Below are 21,575 nucleotides of genomic sequence, written 5' to 3' on the forward strand. Positions count from 1 at the left end.
ACCACCACTCCCTTAACTCTGGGTATGATGGGTCAGACTGGAATTTCTGCAACAATGTGGTTTCCCACCGTACCACCACTCTGCTGTGCCCTCATGGCTTCTGGGTGCTTTCTGCAAGTTTTCCAATACTTTAGGGCCTGAGTCGTATCCAGAGCTCTGCATTAATGGGAGCAGCCATTTAATAACATGAAAAGGGTATTGGCTTTTCCTAGAATCTAGTCTGAGGTGCAAATTTAAAATGTAGGAAACATTTTCCCTAAACCCTAAGGCAGTTCAGCTCTATTCATTAACATTTTCACCCAGGATGTTCTCATAAATCCAACAGAAATCAAGCTTTTCATCTATGAAATATTGAGAAGCCCAACCTTGTAAAGCCTTAATAGGGTGAAACACAGATGCTGAGGGTCCTATGGACCAGATCCTACAGGTTCTGCTGAGCAAGGGGCCCACCTGTACTCTGCATGCCCGTCACCCTGAACTATGTGCAGTTGCTCCATTGTCATTGCCGCTTGCCCCCACCAGACTATAAGATCCTTGAGATAAGGCAACATGCAGGCCATAGAGCAGCATGCCTTTTCATACTGCCTGAGTTCAAATCCCACCTCAACCACTTAATAGCCTCATCAAATCCCCTAATATCCAAGGTCTTCAGTCTTCTCACCTACAAGTAGGGATAATAACAGTACTTATCACTCTGGGATGGTAGTGAGGATTAAATCAAGTAATCAAAGGAAAGAATGTAACATCATATGGAAGAGGTTCAATGAAGTTTAGCCATGATTACTAATGCCTAAAAAAAAATCCAAATCCAATAATAATTCTGGTAGACCAGTAGACCAGAAATTATTTCTACCCTGCTTGATTACAGAATCAGAGGCCTGCTGACGTGAGGGATGGGAGCTAGAGGGCAAGTGAGGCTACTTAACCAGCCAAACCACCATACTTACAATTACACAGTTCTTGCCGACGTGAACATAAGAGCCAATCTGAGCTGCATTGACCACACAATCTTCCTCAATGAAGACATGGTCCCCAATATGTAAAGGAAAGAACGCAACACTAGAGAAGGAAAAGAGGATGAACAAAGAAAGGTCAAGGTGATGTGCTCTTTGTCAAGGTTTACAGAACTGCAGATAGTAATCTCAACTTCATCACCTTGTCCTAATAAGACTGGTCCCAGCCAAGAAAGAATTCTCAGGCTAGAGGAATTTTGTAATGTTGAAGAAGATGAATGTGACTACTAACTCAAAATCAGAAATATTAGACCAAAGAAACATGCAAGGAAACAGCAAGGCAGAAACAGCAAGACTTTCAAAGCTGAAAGAGCTGGCACCAAAGAAAATGAATGGATGTTTTGCTCATTCATGCCTCCTTTGAAAATGCTTGCAGATCACATTTTCAGTAATCTGCTCTATGATGCTTCAGGGGACTGACATCAGGTTCATGAGATATACTTTCTGTCACCCAACATTCTGAAAGTTTATACATTCACTGACTTGAGTGAGTGCCTACTATATGCCAGAGTCTCTGCTAGGAATTGGGGATACAATAGTGAGCAAAAGGGACATAATCTTGCCCATGAGGAGCCTGTAGCCAAGAGAAGAAAAGTGAGAATAAATAAATAATTATGTAAGTAATTAGTGTTGACCCTTGAACAATATGGGGGTTGGGGCACCAACGCCCATGCAGTCAAAAATCTGCATATAACTTCTGACACCCCCAAAACTTAACTACTAATACACGACTGTTGACTGGAGAAGCCTTACTGAAAACACAGTCAACACGCATTTTGTATGTTTTATGTATTATATGCTATATTATTATAATAAAGTTAGACAAAAGAAAATGCTTTTCATTGTCCAAAAAATTTTCTAGTACATTCATTGAAGAAAACCTGTGTGTAAGTGGACCCACACAGTTCAAACCCTTTGTAACAACTGTAGTTACAACTGTGATAAGTGCTCAAGTAAAAATACCAAGTTATGAGAGCATATTATAAGGAAACTACTCATATTGGAAGTTTGGTAAAAGCTTAATTGAAAGTGCCATCTAAGCCAAGACTTGAAGAATGAGGAGTCAATAGGCTTTCTCCAGACTTCTGACGTATTTCCCTTTCTCCAAGATTCTTCAAATGTCACTGACAGTGGTTCTGTGACCACACTTACAAGTGATTTCAGTACCTTGGGGTGTAAAAGATTTGGATGTAAAATAACATAAAGAAGCTGGATGCTCCCTAGCTCTTCCAGTCCCGTGTTCTATTTTGTCAGAGATGATACCTGTCCTCCACAGACATGTAATTTATGTAAATCTTCCTTAATCCATTCACATTTTTAGTCTGGACCCCTCGTGTGACAAAGGATTCCTTGAACTTATCACAGTCTACAGTAGCACTGTCAGTTCTTTAAATTAAAAATTCCAGACTTTGTACTATTATCTGGTCCTGGTATTGGGATATGCAGGGGGAAAATCCACATTCAACTTCTATTTGTGTTGCTATTTACACTTTCATATTACTATACTTCTCATGTGGGCTATTATTTACACAGTCCTCCACTCACCCATAAACCCCTTTTCATTCTCAGTGCTTTCCCCAGACCATATCCAGCCCAATAATTCCTTTATCAGAAGGTGGAGTAATTAACCCCAGTAGAGTTACTGTCAGTGTATAAAACCACCAAAGGGGACCACAAGGTTTTCCAGTTTCCTCCCAGTAGCCTTCTGAGCTAATGAGTGAATATTTTCATGTGAATGATTTACAATGACTCCCTACTCCAATTCCTGTATCTAATGCAAAGTCTGGAGCCCAACATCATTATGGGAAGTGCAGGACTACTCTTGCATGATGTATTTCTGGGTATTATAGTCTGAGTTAGTTGCTCTCTTCTCTGTTCCACCCTAACCATGTTCATACCCATGAAAGGAGTATCATATTATATAGTAGCTGTTTATAAAAACTGTTTCTATCGCTTCTCGGCCTTTTGGCTAAGATCAAGTGTAGTATCTGTTCTTATCAGTTTAATATCTGATACGTCCTCTATCCAAGGACAATATATTAAATGGATTTTTGGAGCAGGGAGATGGAATAGGAGCTTGCTCCGTCCACTCCACGCATTGACCTGGTATTGCAGTACTTCCAGGAACGGTGCACCAAGAGAAAAAAAAAAAAAAAAAAACTGTTTCTACGACTAGCTCTTGAGAACCTTGAAGCAGGAGCACTACTTTATCTGTATGTATATGCCCATTTTATAACCTAATGATTGGCATCAAGAAAGCATTCCATTCAGTAAATGCTTCTTGAATTATGAGATGAAATGTAGGTGGGGTCATAGGTAGGAACCAGGAGGGCAAATGGGGAAAGAGGGAAAAAGAACATGACTGTATCAGGCACAGTGCTCAGCTTTCCTGCCCTGTCCATGTCTTTTCTTGGACAGTCCTTATTCCCACTGAGAGAACAGCAGGCCTGACCTGACCTGGCCCTCTGGGTTAAAACTGTTTAAAGCAGGGGTGGGCACTTAACTCGAGCTGAGCCGATCAGATTCCCTCTCACAAGATTCTGGTAGTAAGAACTAAGATCTCTGGTTGGTATATGTGGGAAGACTAAATGGAAAGGTGATATAAGAAATGGGCTGAGACTGATGAAGACCTAACTGCACCCCTCACTGTGTCCCCTCTCAGCATGAAGCAGCCAGAGTGGTCATCACCTCCCTTTCCCTAGCAGCAGCTAGGGTTTCCATCTGTAGAGGGGGGGAGTGAGACAGGGACCATGGGTGTAGTCAGACTAGGGTGAGGGCCTCTGGGAAAAGCAGAGTGGAATATATACAGTCAGAGCAATGTAACAATGGGCAAAGAAGTCCCTACTGAAACTCTGTGCTAAGCATTATGCAAAGTCAAGGTCACACTAATTCTCTAGGGTAAAGATATAGACATCTTCAGTGAGATCAGTTAAAGGTCAAAAGGCCAGGAGCAACTTGGCCTGGAATGTTTGAGTGTTCCACAAGGGTATCAGCATAACCCGTGACCTCACTGTAAACAGCCCGAGCAATCAGACTATGACCCAGTCCACCTTGAGGACAAGGGCAGGTGGTACAAGTCCACACCCCTAAGCCTTTTTTTTGATGTTCTCAAAAAATCCTCAATTGCCTATAAAACTCCTAGACAACACACCATCACGAGCTCTCTTGTCCCCTCCTGGCATGAGCCAGGAGCTCTTTCCTCTCACTTTATTTCTAAATAAAAGCCTGTACCTTGCTCTCCTGAAAAAAAAGAAAAGAAAAGAAAAAGAAAGGGGCTGAGGCAGCAAGGCTGGCTCCTTGAGAAAAAGGGGATGATTCAGCCAGTCAGAGAGAGAGGAGAGGGAAGCAGAAATGATGAGAGGACAGACCAGGAACAGTATAATCTTGGGGACACGGCATTAGGTAGAAAGAGTAGTTGTCTTTGTTCTAGGTAGCTGTCTCATTTCAGGTTTTAGTCCCTTGTAAGGCCTGGCCTCTTTTTCTACTCTTAGAGCCCATCAAATATGCCTGTGTCTGTTTAATCAGAACTCTCTTTGCTTTTGCCAGCTTAAGTGGATTCTGTTTCTGGCAGGCAACCATCTATTAGACTAATATATAACCACCACTAGAGTTGTGTTCATTACAATGAATTCTTACTCAGTGTCCCAAACAACAGCATAGACCTGCTCCTTACACCACAACTAAACACCTGGATAACACCACCAGTAGCAGCATCTTGCTTAAGACTGAAACAAGGTGATTAAATTACATACCCTTTGCTGAATTTCTTGAATGGTGGCCTTATGACACTCCGACTTTTAACCACACAGTGACGTCCAACTCTTACATTTGCCAGATCCCCTCGGATAATACAGTCATTCATCACAATGGTCTATAAAACAAAGCACATTTTAAGAAACTATGAACATAGCCTAAAACATAACAAATAAGAGTAGGTAACAAGACACTAAGTTATGCTATGATCAACTGAGTCACATATTCTGTCAAAAGGGGTAACTGGTAAGGTAAAGAGAGCTGCCCTCATAACATGGACAGCAGTTGAAGATGTTCCCAGTACATCCCGAGCTTTGCCCTTAATATCCCATAAACAGAGGACTCATTGAATGAACAAACATTTATTGGGAATGCCTGTAGCAGACTCAGTTAATGTACCTCCTTAGCTTCACCTGGTCCCACCTGCTCCTAGGCCTTGGCTGCTCCTACCTTTATCTAGTATCCTAACAATATTGACTATCTCTAACTACATGCTCCTAGAGGTGAACCTATTGAGGTTCTGGTTTCTTTCCCAATTTATGGACTCAGATAAGTGCTACATTGGAGGGTATGATCTCTGGCTTCCCCAGAGATTGCCTGGAAGAGCTGAACACAACTCAGAAGTTTGAGGTAATGAAAAGTAGCCATTCTTGAAATGTCTGATGAATAAATAAAAAAATAGGGTTAAAAAAGTGCATATGGTTAGGGTTGCTGCTGGAAAATTAAGCAAGGGACCAACCAGATCATGAGGGAGTTATGTATGCCGAGCAAGAAGCATTGACCTTTTTCTCTAGAGGATATAAGAAATCAATGAAACATTTTAAGCAGAGGATTAACACAACTGAATCTTCATTTTAGAAACATTACTCTGGCAGCACTCTGGAGTCTGAATGGAAGAGTCAAGTAAGACTGTAGAGAAAGTGACCCTTTAGATGACTACAGTGCCCCAAGGTAAAAGGAGAATGGAATTCAAGATGGCAGCATGAGAGGTGAGACAGAGAACTCCTCTGAAATCCAGATAGTGTGAAAATATACAACTAACCCTAAAAGAGCAACAGGAAAGAAGGCTGCACCAGACTGCACACAGACCTCATGAACAGAGCAGAACTCACAAAACAGGGTAATGTACGAAAGCCTTGATCCGCCAGGACCCGAGCCCTTCCCCCACCCCAGCTCCGGCGGGAGGAAAACAGCAGGGAGGGAGTGGAAGCCTGGGACTGCTGAACACCTGGCCCTGGAGATCTGCTTTGCGAGCAGAAATCTACATTGTGTGGTGCTCTGGAGGATGGGGAGCTAGGACAGGGGGACTGCTTGAGAGACTGATTCTGGCCATTTGTGGAGGAGGCGATCCACACCTGCCGCTCTGGGACAAGGGAAAGGCAGGCAGTCTGAGAGGCTTCCTAGCAGCAAGAGGACTGCTGAAGGGGCGGGGTTTGCAAAGAGCTTGCTGCACGGGGGAGGGACCTGGACAAGGTTGTCTGGGCAGGCTTTACCCAGCTGGTTGGGAACTTTGAGGAGCTTTGGGTGCTCCATCCCCGAGGCTGGCTGCCCAGCTCTGAGGCCTCCACTGTGACATGCAGCCAGCTGCACCTTCCTCCTGGCCTGTTAGCACCAGTACATAAACCAGCAGTCACTGTGCTGGCATCAGGCCAGCCAGAGGGAGGCCCCACCTACAACAGCTAGAGATGCAAAGCACAGAGGCTTACACCTGTGTGCTCAGCCCACTGGCTCTGATACAGGAGACAGGCAGGGCAGAAGGGAATCAGGAAACAGAGCTTTCCTCCCAGGGACCAGCTCACTCCCCTATGACCCCCAACCTCACTCTAGGGGCTGAGCAGTTCCACAGACGACAGCTTCTGGGCAATAGCGGTCACAACACAGTATGAAACGTCAAAAGAAAATGGTTCAGACCAAAATTTCACAAACCCCAGAAAAAGGGCCAAATGAAACAGAACTCACCAATCTTCCTGAAAGAGAGTTCAAAATAAAAGTCATAAACATGCTTATGGAGGTTCAGAAAAATACTCAAGAACTCAGGAATGAATTTAAGATGGAGCTTCGATCATCAAGAAATTCCATATCTGACATGAAACATACAATGGAGGGATTTAAAAGCAGATTAGATGTAGTAGAAGAGACGGTAAATGTAATAGAAATTAGAGAAGAGGAATACAAAGAAGCTGAGGCACAGAGAGAAAAAAGGATCTCTAAGAATAAAAGTATATTGAGAGAACTGTGAGACCAATCCAAACAGAACAATATTCGCATTATAGGGGTACCACAAGAAGAAGAGACAGAAAAAGGGATAGAAAGTGTCATTGAGGAGGTAATTGTTGAAAATTTCCCCAATCTGGGGAAGGAGATAGTCTCTCAGGCCATGGAGATCCACAGATCTCCCAACACAAGGGACCCAAGGAAGACAACACCAAGACATATAGTAATTAAAATGGCAAAGATCAAGGAAAAAGACAGACTCTTAAAAGTAGCTAGAGAGAGAAAAAAGATCACATACAAAGGAAAACCCATCAGGTTATCATCAGATTTCTCAACAGAAACCTTACAGGCCAGAAGGGAGTGACATGATGCATTTAATGTAATGAAGCAGAAGGGCCTTGAACCAAGAATACTCTACCCAGCAAGGTTATCATTTAAAGTTGAAGGAGGGAATTAAACAATTTTAAGATAAGCAAAAGCTGGAGAATTTACCTCCCACAAACCACCTCTACAGTGCATTTTGGGGGAACTCCTATAGACGGAGGTATTCCTAAGACTAAATAGATGTCAACTAAGGGATAGACAAAGAGTACAAAATATGATTCATAACATACAAAGAATGGAGGAGGAAGAAAAAGGAGGGAAAAAAAAGAATCTTTAGGTTGTGTTTGTAATAGCATGCAAAGTAAGTTAAATTAGATTGTTAGATAGTAAGGGAATTACCCTTGAACCCTTGGTAGCCACAAATCTAAAGCCTGCAATGACAATAAGTACATACCTATCGATAATCACCCTAAATGTAAATGGTCTGAATGCACCAATCAAAAGATATAGAGTCACTGAACGGATGAAGAAACAAGACCCATCTATATGCTGCCTACAAGAGACTCACTTCAAACCCAAAGACACACACAGACTGAAAGTAAAGGGATGGAACAGATATTTTATGCAATTAATAGTGAGAAAAAGCAGGAGTTGCAGTACTTATATCAGACAAAGTAGACTTCAAAACAAAGAAAGTCACAAGAGATAAAGAAGGACATTACGTAATTGTAAAAGAGTCAATCCAAAAAGAGGATCCTGCACCCAACACAGGATCACCTACATATGTGAAACAAATACTAACAGAATTAATGGGAGAAATAGAATACAATGCATTCATTTTGGGAGACTTCAACACACCACTTACTCCAAAGGACAGATGAACCAGACAGAAAATAAATAAAGAGATAGAGGCACCAAACAACGTATTAGAACAGATGGACCTAATGGACATGTACAGAACACTCCATCCAAAAGCAACAGGATACACACTCTTCTCAATGGCAAATGGAACATTTTCAAGAATAGATCATATATACTAGGCCACAAAAGGAGCTTCACTAAATTCAAAAAGATTGAAACTCACAAAGGTATGAAACTAGAAATAAATTACTCAAAGAAAATAAAAAGCCCACAAACACATGCAGGCTTAATAACATGCTCCTAAATAATCAAAGGATCAATGACCAAATAAAAACAGATATCAAGCAATACATGGAGACAAATGATAACAATAATTCAACACTGCAAAATCTGTGGGACACAGCGAAGGCCATGCTAAGAGGGAAATGTGTTAAAATACAGTCCTACCTCAGGAAAGAAGAACAATCACAAATGAACAGTCTAAACTCACAATTAATGAAACTAGAAAAGGAAGAACAAATGAGGCCCAAAGTCAGTAGAAGGAGGAACATAATAAAGATTAAAGCAGAAATAAATAAAATTGAGAAGAATAAAACATTAGAAAGAATCAATGAAAGCAAGAGCTGGTTCTTCAAGAAAAAAAAAACAGATAAACCCCTAGCAAGACTTATCAAGAAAAAAACACAGTCCACACACATAAACAGAATGAGAAATGAGAAAGGAAAGGAAAAACCACTGTGGACACCACAGAAATACAAACAATTATGAGACTATACTATGAAAACTTATATGCTACCAAACTGGATAACCTATAAGAAATGGACAACTTTCTAGAAAAGTACAACCTACCAAGGGTAACCCAGGAAGAAACAGAAAATCTGAATAGACCAATTACCAGCAAAGAAATTGAACTGTTAATCAAAAACTACCTAAGAACAAAGCCCTTGGACGAGATAGCTTCATGGCTGAATTTTATTAAACATTTAGTGAAGACATAATACCCATCTTCCTTAAAGTTTTTCAAAAAGTAGAACAGGAGGGAACACTCCCAAACTCATTCTACGAGGTCAATATCACACTGATACCAAAACCAGGCAAAGACCACCAAAAAAGAAACTTACAGAGCAATATCCCTGATGAACACAAATGCAAAAATACTCAACAAAATATTAGCAACCTGAATTCAAAAATACATCAAAAAGATCATCCATCATGATCAAGTGGGATTCATCCCAGGGATGCAAGGATGATACAACATTCGAAAGTCCATCAACATCATCCACTACATCAACAAAAAGAAAGACAAAAACCACATGATCATCTCCACAGATGCTGAAAAAGCATTTGATAAAATTCAACATCCATTCATGATAAAAATGCTGAACAAAATGGGTATAGAGGGCAAGTACCCAACATAATAAAGGCCATATATGATAAACCCACAGCCAATGTCATACTGAACAGCGAGAAGCTGAAAGCTTTTCCTCTGAGATTGGGAACATGACAGTGATGCCCACTCTCCCCACTATTATTCAACATAGTACTGGAGGTCCTGGCTACGGCAATTAGACAAAACAAAGAAATACCAGGAATCCAGATTGGTAAAGAAGAGGTCAAACTGACACTATTTGCAGATGACATGATACTGTACATAAAAAATCCTAAAGACTCCACTCCAAAACTACTAGAACTAATAATGGAATTCAGCAAAGTTGCACAATACAAAATTAATACACAGAAATCTGTGGCTTGCCTATACACTAACAATGAACCAATAGAAAGAGAAATCAGGAAAACAATTCCATTCACATGTCTGATGCAAAAAATTGCATCAAAAAGAATAAAATACCTAGGAATAAACCTAACCAAGGAAGTGAAAGACCTATACCCTGAAAACTACAAGACACTCTTAATAGAAATAAAACAGGATACTACTAAATGGAAACTGATCCCATTCTCCTGGCTACGAAGAATTAATATTGTCAAAATGGCCATCCTGTCCAAAGCAATCTACATATTCATTGCAATCCATATCAAATTACCAACAGCATTCTTCAACGAACTGGAACAAATAGTTCAAAAATTCATATGGAACCACCTAAGACCCCGAATAGCCAAAGCAATACTTAGAAGGAAAAATAAAGTGGGGGGGATCTCGCTCCCCAACTTCAAACTCTACTACAAAGCCACAGTAACCAAGACAATTAGGTACTGGCACAAGAAGAGACCCACAGACCAGTGGAACAGAACAGTGACTCCAAACATTAACCCAAACATATATGGTCAATTAATATACAATAAAGGAGCCATGGACATACAATGGCGAACTGACAGCCTCTTCAACAGATGGTGTTGGCAAAACTAGACAGCTACGTGTAAGAGAATGAAACTGGATTATTGTCCCACCCCATACACAAATGTAAATTCAAAATGGATCAAAGACCTGAATGTAAGTCATAAAACCATAAAACTAATAGAAAAAAACACGGGAAAAAAATCTCTTGGACACAAACATGAGCTACTTCTTCATGAATATATCTCCCTGGGCAAGGAAAACAAAAGCAAAAATGAACAACTGGGACTATATCAAGCTGAAAAGCTTCTGTACAGCAAAGGACACCATCAATAGAACAAAAAGGTACCCTACAGTATGGGAGAATATATTCACGAATGACAGATCCGATAAAGGGTTGACATCCAAAATATATAAAGAGCTCATGCACCTCAACAAACAAAAAGCAAATAATCCAATTAAAAAATCAGCAGATGATCTGAACAGACAGCTCCCCAAAGAAGAAATTCAGATGGCCAACAGAGACATGAAATGATGCTCTACATTGCTACTCATCAAAGAAATGCAAATTAAAACCACAATGAGATTATCACCTCACACCAGTAAGGATACCCACCATCCAAAAGACAAACAACAACAACTGTTGACGAGGTTGTGGAGAAAGGGGAACCCTCCTACACTGCTGGTGGGAATGTAAATTAGTTCAACCATTGTGGAAAGCAATATGGAGGTTCCACAAAAAGCTCAAAATAGGGGAGCCAGGATGGCGGCATGAGTAGAGCAGTGGAAATCTCCTCCCAAAACCACATAGATCTATGAAAATATAACAAAGAAAACTCTTCCTAAAATAGAGACCAGAGGACACAGGACAACATCCAGACCACATCCACACCTGCAAGAACCCAGCGCCTCGCGAAGGGGGTAAGATACAAGCCCCGGCCCGGCGGGACCCGAGCACCCCTACCCCCGGCTCCCAGCGGGTGGAAAGAAACTGGAGCGGCTTTTTTTTTTTTTTTTTGGCAAGAACTTTTTGGAAGCCTTAAAGGGACAGGGACCCCAATACCAGTGAAACAGGACAGCGAGACCAGTGAGTGGGTGCCTGAGACCGGTGCCTGAGGACAAAGAAAATCGCGTGTTTTTCCCAGTACTGGAGAGGCAGGGCGGCAGGACAGGTGAGTGGATGCCTGAGACTGGCGCCTGGGGACAGGGAAAATCACGTTCTTCCCTATTTTTTTTGCGAGTGCTTTTTGGAAGCCTTGGAGGGATGGGGACCCCAATACCAGGGAGGCAGGGCAGCAAGACCGGTGGGCGGGTGACTGGCGGACAAAGAAAATCGCGCGTTTCTGCCTTTTTTTTTCTTTGTGGCGAGTGCTTTTTGGAGGCCTTGGAGGGACAGGGACGCCAGTGCTAGGGAGGCAGGGCGGCAGGACCAGTGGGCGGGTGCCTGGGACCGGCACCTGACGACAAACAATATCGTATGTTTTCCCTTTTTTTTTTCTTTTGGCGGGTGCTTTTTGGAAGCCTTCAAGGGACAGGGACCCCAGTGCTAGGGAGGCAGGGCAGCAGGACCGGTGAGCAGGTGCCTGGGACTGGCGCCTGAGGACAAAGAAAATTGCACGTTTTTTCCTTTTTTTTTTTTTTTTTCCCCTCTTTCCTTGTTGCTGTTGTTGTTTTGGGTTGGAGAGTGCTTTTTGGAAGTCTTAAAGGGGCAGGACAGGACACTTAGACCAGAGGCAGGGAATCTGGGGATCTTTGGGCACTCTAACCCCCTGGGCAACAGGGAGCACAGAGGCCCCTTACAGAGATAAATAGGCTCCCGGCCGCTGCCCCTCCAATGGGGCTCCACTATTTTGGAGGAGCAGCCCCAGCCAGGCCATGCCCACAGCACCAGCGGAGATAAAGTCCATAGCAAACGGGCAGGTAGCAGAAGCCCTGTCTGCGCACAGCTGCCAAGCATAGGCCACTAGAGGTCACTATTCTCCCAGAAGAGGAAGGCCACAAACCAACAAGAAGGAAAGCTCTTCCAGCGGTCACTCATACCAGCTCTGCAAACTATCTCTATCACCATGAAAAGGCAAAACTACAGGCAGACAAAGACCACAGAGACGAAGGAGACAGACCTAACCAGTCCTCCTGAAAAAGAATTCAAAATAAAAATCATGAACATGCTGACAGAGATGCAGAGAAAAATGCAAGAGCAATGGGATGAGATACAGAGAAAAATGCAAGAGCAATGGGATGAAGTCTGGAGGGAGATCACAGATGTCAGGAAGGAGATCACAGAAGTGAAACAATCCCTGGAAGGATTTATAAGCAGAATGGATAAGATGCAAGAGGCCATTGAAGGAATAGAAGCCAGAGAACAGGAACGTATAGAAGCTGAAATAGAGAGAGATAAAAGGATCTCCAGGAATGAAACAACACTAAGAGAACTATGTGACCAATCCAAAAGGAATAATATTCATATTATAGGGGTACCAGAAGAAGAAAAAAGAGGAAAAGGAATAGAAAGTCTCTTTGAAGAAATAATTGCTGAAAACTTCCCCAACTGGGGGAGGAAATAATCGAACAGACCACAGAAATACACAAAACCCCCGAACAGAAAGGATCCAAGGAAGACAACACCAAGACACATAATAATTAAAATGGCAAGGATCAAGGACAAGGAAAGAGTTTTAAAGGCAGCTAGAGAGAAAAAGGTCACCTATAAAGGAAAACCCATCAGGCTAACATCAGACTTCTCGACAGAAACCCTACAGGCCAGAAGAGAATGGCATGATATATTTAATACAATGAAACAGAAGGGCCTTGAACCAAGGATACATGTATCCAGCATGACTATCATTTAAATATGATGGCGGGATTAAACAATTTCCAGACAAGCAAAAGCTGAGGGAATTTGCTTCCCACAAACCACCTCTACAGAGCATCCTACAGGGACTGCTCTAGATGGGAGCACTCCTAAAAAGAGCACAGAACAAAACACACAACATATGAAGAATGGAGGAGGAGGAATAAGAAGGGAGAGAAGAAAAGAATCTCCAGACAGTGTATATGACAGCTCAATAAGTGAGCTAAGTTAGGAAGTAAGATACTAAAGAAGCTAACCTTGAACCTTTAGTAACCATGAATCTAAAGCCTACAATGGCAATAAGTACATATCTCTCAATACTCACCCTAAATGTAAATGGACTTAATGCACCAATCAAACGACACAGAGTAATAGAATGGATAAAAAAGCAAGACCCATCTATATGCTGCTTACAAGAAACTCACCTCAAACCCAAAGACAAGCACAGACTAAAAGTCAAGGGATGGAAAAACATATCTCAGGCAAACAACAGTGAGAAGAAGGCAGGGGTTGCAGTACTAATATCAGACAAAATAGACTTCAAAACAAAGAAAGTAACAAGAGATAAAGAAGGACACTACATAATGATAAAGGGCTCAGTCCAACAAGAGGATATAACCATTCTAAATATATATGCACCCAACACAGGAACACCAGCATTTGTGAAACAAATACTAACAGAACTAAAGAGGGAAATAGACTGCAATGCATTCATCTTAGGAGACTTCAACACACCACTCATCCCCAAGGATAGATCCACCAGGAAGAAAATAAGTAAGGACACACAGGCATTGAACAACACACTACAACAGATGGACCTAACAGACATCTATAGAACTCTCAAAAGCAACAGGATATACATTCTTCTCAAGTGCACATGGAATATTCTGCAGAATAGACCACATACTAGCTCACAAAAAGAGCCTCAGTAAATTCCAAAATATTGAAATTCTATACCACAAAGGTATAAAAGTAGAAATAAATTCTACAAAGAAAACAAAAAGGCTCACAAACACAAGGAGGCTTAACAACCTGCTTCTAAATAATCAATGGATGAATGAACAAATCAATAGAGATAAAGGAATATATAGAAACAAATGACAACAACAACACAAAGCTCCAACTTCTGTGGGACGCAGTGAAAGCAGTCTTAAGAGGAAAGTATATAACAAACCAGGCACACTTGAAGAAGGAAGAACAATCCCAAATGAATAGTCTAACATCACAATTATCAAAACTGGAAAAAGAACAAATGAGGCCTAAAGTCAGCAGGAGGGACATAATAAAGATCAGAGAAGAAATAAACAAAATTAAGAAGAATAAAACAATAGCAAAAATCAACGAAACCAAGAGCTGGTTCTTTGAGAAAATAAACAAAATAGATAAGCCTCTAGCCAAACTTATTAAGAGAAAAAGAGAAACAACACAAATCAACATAACCAGAAATGAGAATGGAAAAATCATGACAGACCCCACAGAAATACAAAGAATTATTAAAGACTACTATGAAAACCTATATGCCAACAAGCTGGAAAACCTAGAAGAAATGGACAACTTCCTAGAAAAATACAACCTCCCAAGACTGACCAAGGAAGAAACACAAAACTTAAGCAAACCAATTACGAGCAAAGAAACTGAAATGGTAATCAAAAAACTACCCAAGAACAAAACCCCGGGGCCGGACGGATTTACCTCGTAATTTTATCAGACACACAGAGAAGACATAATACCCATTCTCCTTAAAGTGTTCCAAAAAATAGAAGAAGAGGGAATACTCCCAAACTCATTCTATGAAGCCAACATCACCCTAATACCAAAACCAGGCAAAGACCCTACCAAAAAAGAAAATTACAGACCAATATCCCTGATGAATGTAGATGCAAAAATACTCAATAAAATATTAGGAAACAGAATTCAACAGTATATCAAAAGGATCATACACCATGACCAAGTGGGATTCATCCCAGGGATGCAAGGATGGTACAACATTCGAAAATCCATCAACATCATCCACCACATCAACAAAAAGAAAGACAAAAACCACATGATCATCTCCATAGATGCTGAAAAAGCATTTGACAAAATTCAACATCCATTCATGATAAAAGCTCTCAGCAAAATGGGAATAGAGGGCAAGTACCTCAACATAATAAAGGCCATATATGATAAACCCACAGCCAGCATTATACTGAACAGCAAGAACCTGAAAGCATTTCCTCTGAGATCGGGAACCAGACAGGGATGCCCACTCTCCCAACTGTTATTCAACATAGTACTGGAGGTCCTAGCCACGGCAATCAGACAAAACAAAGAAATACAAGGAATCCAGATTGGTAAAGAAGAAGTTAAACTGTCACTATTTGCAGATGATATGATACTGTACATAAAATCCCTAAAGACTCCACTCCAAAACTACTAGAACTGATATTGGAATACAGCAAAGTTGCAGGATACAAAATTAACACACAGAAATCTGTAGCTTTCCTATACACTAACAATGAACCAATAGAAAGAGAAATCAGGAAAACACTTCCATTCACCATTGCATCAAAAAAAATAAAATACCTAGGAATAAACCTAACCAAAGAGGTGAAAGACTTATACTCTGAAAACTACAAGTCACTCTTAAGAGAAATTAAAGGGGACACTAATAAATGGAAACCCATCCCATGCTTATGGCTAGGAAGAATTAATATCGTCAAAATGGCCATCCTGCCCAAAGCAATATACAGATTTGATGCAATCCCTATCAAATTATCAACAACATTCTTCAATGACCTGGAACAAATAATTCAAAAATTCATATGGAAACACCAAAGACCCCGAATAGAGAAAGCAATCCTGAAAAAGAAGAATAAAGTAGGGGGGATCTCACTCCCCAATTTCAAGCCCTACTACAAAGCCATAGTAATCAAGACAATTTGGTACTGGCACAAGAACAGAGCCACAGACCAGTGGAACAGATTAGAGACTCCAGAAATTAACCCAAACATATATGGTCAATTAATATTTGATAAAGGAGCCATGGACATACAATGGCAAAATGACAGTCTCTTCAACAGATGGTGTTGGCAAAACTGGACAGCTACATGTAGGAGAATGAAACTGTACCATTGTCTAACCCCATATACAAAGGTAAACTCAAAATGGATCAAAGACCTGAATGTAAGTCATGAAACCATTAAACTCTTGGAAAAAAACATAGGCAAAAACCTCTTAGACATAAACATGAGTGACCTCTTCTTGAACATATCTCCCCGGGCAAGGAAAACAACAGCAAAAATGAGCAAGTGTGACTACATTAAGCTGAAAAGCTTCTGTACAGCAAAAGACACCATCAATAGAACAAAAAGGAACCCTACAGTATGGGAGAATATATTTGAAAATGACAGATCCGATAAAGGCTTGATGTCCAGAATATATAAAGAGCTCACACACCTCAACAAACAAAAAACAAATAACCCAATTAAAAAATGGGCAGAGGAACTGAACAGACAGTTCTCTAAAAAAGAAATACACATGGCCAACAGACACATGAAAAGATGCTCCACATTGCTAATTATCAGAGAAATGCAAATTAAAACTACAATGAGGTATCACCTCACACCAGTAAGGATAGCTGCCATCCAAAAGACAAACAACAACAAATGTTGGCGAGGCTGTGGAGAAAGGGGAACCCTCCTACACTGCTGGTGGGAATGTAAATTAGTTCAACCATTGTGGAAAGCAGTATGGAGGTTCATCAAAATGCTCAAAACAGACCTACCATTTGACCCAGGAATTCCACTCCTAGGAATTTACCCTAAGAATGCAGCAATCAAGTTTGAGAAAGACAGATGCACCCCTATGTTTATCGCAGCACTATTTACAATAGCCAAGAATTGGAAGCAACCTAAATGTCCATCGGTAGATGAATGGATAAAGAAGATGTGGTACATATACACAATGGAATACTACTCAGCCATAAGAAGCAGAAAAATCCTACCATTTGCAGCAACATGGATGGAGCTGGAGAGTATTATGCTCGGTGAAATAAGCCAAGCGGTGAAAGAGAAATACCAAATGATTTCACTCATCTGAGGAGTATAAGAACAAAGGAAAAACTGAAGGAACAAAACAGCAGCGGAATCACAGAACCCAAAAATGGACTAACAGGTACCAAAGGGAAAGGAACTGGGGAGGATGGGTGGGCAGGGAGGGATAAGGGGGGGGAAGAAGAAGGGGTGTATTAAAATTAGCATGCATGGTGGGGGAGGGAGAAAAGGGAGGGAGGGCTATACAACACAGAGGGGACAAGTAGTGATTCTACAACATTTTGCTATGCTGATGGACAGTAACCGTAATGTGGTTTTTAGGGGGGACCTGATATAGGGGAGAGCATAGTAAACATAGTATTCTTCATGTAAGTGTAGATTAAAAATTAAAAAAAAAAAAAAAAAAGAAAGAAAGAAAGAAAGAAAAGGGGGATTACTCCTTAACAGGATAAAACTATTGGTAAATCAAAGATCAACGCATGCTTTAAATATCCTTAATGTTGATCACTTAAAGGGTGTCAGATGATCAGCTATGGAGGTACTCTTTTCTGATAATATTCCTTTCTCTTAATGAAAAAAAAAAAAAGCAGTTATTGTGTGCTGACCTCCAATGAGTTCTACACAGTGGTATAGAGGAAATGTCAAAGTGTGGGCAAAGGGTCTGTTTGTTTCTATGCAGAAGATCAAGGCCTAGCTTGGCTACCCAGAAAATGAACTAAGATACGATATGAGGAGGAGCTTCCAGCATCAGCACTCTCTGGGGGACTCGTGCCAGGGGATGATCATCAAAAAGCCTCTACAGGGATCCGGGCGATGCTGCGGTTGTGGCTGCGTCCACCCCACCATTTCCTGGACTTGCCATAGGAATGAGGAGGGAGATGTCTAGACTGGCATGTGCATACAGTGAGACAACAAATTTGACCAGATCTGTACTGTTGGAACTCAACCAGGAGTTGAGAGGGGTGCAAGTTGTAGCACTCCAAAATCTTATGACTACAGACTATCTACGGTTAAAAGAACATATGGGATGTGAACAGATCCCAGAAATGGGTTGCTTTAATTTGTCTGATTTCTCTCAGACTGTTCAAGTACAGTTGGACAATATCCATCATATCATAGACAAATTTTCACAAATGCCTAGGGTGCCTAAATGGTTTTCTTGGCTTCACTGGAGATGGCTGGTAATTATAGATTTGCTTTGTTTATGTCACCATATTCCTATTATGTTAATATGTGTACGCAAGTTAGTTAGTAGTTTAAAACCTATACATGCTTAAGGTACTCTACAAGAAGATATGTCAAAGAAATAATCAATCCTCCCATATTTTCTTCCATATGCTACCTCTATAGCTTTTCTTCTTCCTTCCTAATTACAACCCTTAAATAGAATTCGTGCCTCATATCGAATTTACCGAGTATCATAATTCCTCCAGGTGGTAAAGATACCTCGAGACAAGTGCTGGGCATAGAAGCCACAGGGCATAAATCTGCAAAGAAGTAAAAAGCTAACCTTTTCAAACAATATGGCTTCTCTCTCACTTACCAACTTTACATTTCCCTATATGGCCCCAGAAGATGACTGGTTAGCCAGAGACAGGTAAGATTCCTCAAGGGAGGAACAACCTAAGACAGGCACAGTCGCAGGGGGGCCATCAGGTGAGAAATTGGGGAACAACAGTGGTGAAGCTTAGAACCTCACCCCCCCCCCCCGTTTTGAGAGAAAGCTTCTGCATCCGTGGATGTTTTACTGCCCTTGTCTAGCTCGGATTAGCACATAGGCTACAGGCACACACCTGATCATCTACAATTGCTCTCTTACAACACTAAACTATGTTTTCTAACTTTATCTTGCATCTACCTACCATTTCAGCATTTTATTAAAAATAATAATAATAATAATAATAAAGGGAGAAATGTGGGATCCACATATAAATCAAGTATAAAAATCAAACGAATATTCATATTTGACCTGATTGTTTATAGTTCATAATGCATGATCAAAACCGAAAGTTTCTGTGATGAATGCCCTTGTACTGTTCACCATGTAAGAACTTATTCACTATGTAAGAATTCGTTCACCATGTAAGAACTTGTTCGTTATGCTTCAGAAGATTGGAGACTGACGAGAATTAGGGTTAAGATGGATTAATGATTGTGCATTGAGCATTGACCCCCCTATACAGAATTTTATTGTTGTTAACAACCATTTGATCAATAAATATGAGAGATGCCCTCTCAAAAAAAAAATATGAAAAACTCAACAGGATAAAAGCAAACAAGTCAAGAAAATTGGAGCAAAGGGACAATAAAATAAACCCAGGGAAAAAAAAATCTCAAAATAGAAATAACATTTGACCCAGGAATTCCAGTTCTAGGAATTTACCCTAAGAATACAGCAGCCTAGTTTGAAAAAGATAGACACACCCCTATGTTTATCGCAACACTATTTACAATAGCCAAGAAATGGAAGCAACCTAAGTGTCCATCAGCAGATGAATGGATGAGAAGATGTGGTATATATACACAATGGATATTATTCAACCATAAGAAGAAAACAAATCCTACCATTTGCAACAACATGGATGGAGCTACAGGGTATTATGCTCAGTGAAATAAGCCAGGTGGAGAAAAACAAGTACCAAATGATTTCACTCTTATGTGGAGTATAAGAACAAAGAAAAAACTGACGGAACAAAACAGCAGCAGACTCACAGAACCCAAGAATGGACTAACAGTTACCAAAGGGAAAGTGACTGGAGAGGATAGGTGGGAAGGGAGGGATAAGAGGGGAGAAAAGAAAGGTGGCATTGCGATTAGCATGTATAATGTCGGGGGAGGCATGGGGAGGGCTGTGCAACACAGAGAAGACAAGTAGTGACTCTACAGCATCTTACTACACTGATGGACAGTGACTGTAATGGGGTTTGTGGAGGGGACTTGGTGAAGGTGGGAGCCTAGTAAACATAATGTTCCTCATGTAAGTGAAGATTATTGATACCAAAAAAAAAATTCAACATCCATTCATGATAAAAAGTCTCAACAATATGGGTATAGAGGGCAAGTACCTCAACATAATAAAGGCCATATATGATAAACCCACAACTAACATCATACTGAACAGGGAGAGGCTGAAAGCTTTCCCTCTGAGATCTGGAACAAGACAGGGATGCCCACTCTCCCCACTTTTATTCAACATAGTTCTACAGGTCCTAGCCACAGCAATCAGACAACACAAAGAAATAAAAGTCAAACTGTCACTGTTTGCAGATGACATAATATTGTACATAAAAAAACCCTAAAGAATGCACTCCAAAACTACTAGATCTAATATCTGAATTGATTAAAGTTGTGGGAAACAACATTAATACACAGAAATCTGTTGCATTTCTATACACAAATGGTGAACTAGCAGAAATTGAAATAAGGAAAAAAATTCCATTCACAATTGCATCCAGAAGAATAAAATACCTAAGAATAAACCTAAGCAAGGAAGTGAAAGACCTATACCCTGAACACTACAAGACACTCTTAAGAGAAATTAAAGAGGACACTAACAAACCAAAACTCATCCCATGCTCTTGACTACAAAGAATTAATATTGTCAAAATGGCCATCGTGCCTAAAGCAATCTACAGATTTAATGCAATCCCTATCAAAATACCAACAGCATTCTTCAATGAACTATAGCAAATAGTTTTAAAATTCATATGGAAACACAAAAGACCCCAAATAGCCAAAGCAATCCTCAGAAGGAAGAATAAAGTAGGGGGAATTATGCTCCCTGACTTCAAGCTTTACTACAAACCCACAGTAATCAAGACAATTTGGTGCTGGCACAATAACAGACCCACAGACCAATGGAACAAACTATAGAGCCCAGATATAAACCCAAGCATATATGGTCAATTAATATACGATAAAGGAGCCATGGATATACAGTGGGGAAATGACAGCCTCTTCAACAGCTGGTGTTAGGAAAACAGGACAGCTACGTGTAAGGGAATGAAACTGGATTATTGTCTAACCCCATACACAAAAGTAAACTCAAAATGGATCAAAGACCTGAAACCATAAAACTCTTAAAAAAAAAACATAGGCAGAAATCTCTTGGACATAAACATGAGCAACCTCTTCATAAACATATCTCCCTGGGCTAGGGAAACAAAAGCAAAAATAAACAAGTGGGACTATATCAAACTAAAAAGCTTTTGTACAGCAAAGGACACTATCAA

General features: G+C 40.6%; 1 protein-coding gene and 1 non-coding gene across 2 annotated transcripts in view; one reads left to right on the plus strand and one right to left on the minus strand.

Annotated features, from left to right (window-relative positions):
* Positions 1-21,575, minus strand: part of DCTN5 (dynactin subunit 5) — a 37,258-nt gene that overhangs the window by 7,039 nt on the left and 8,644 nt on the right. Inside the window, exons 3-4 of the mRNA XM_017639900.3 lie at positions 4,766-4,884; positions 948-1,059 (exon numbers count right to left, since the gene is read on the minus strand). Coding sequence (XP_017495389.1) covers positions 948-1,059; positions 4,766-4,884 — 231 coding nt within the window. The remainder of the gene's footprint in view (positions 1-947; positions 1,060-4,765; positions 4,885-21,575) is intronic.
* LOC118967317 (U2 spliceosomal RNA) lies at positions 2,963-3,153 on the plus strand. The gene has a single exon (XR_005054237.2). It is a non-coding gene; the product is annotated as a U2 spliceosomal RNA (small nuclear RNA).

This window comes from Manis javanica, chromosome 10 (assembly GCF_040802235.1).
Source record: "Manis javanica isolate MJ-LG chromosome 10, MJ_LKY, whole genome shotgun sequence".
Lineage (NCBI taxonomy): Eukaryota > Metazoa > Chordata > Mammalia > Pholidota > Manidae > Manis > Manis javanica.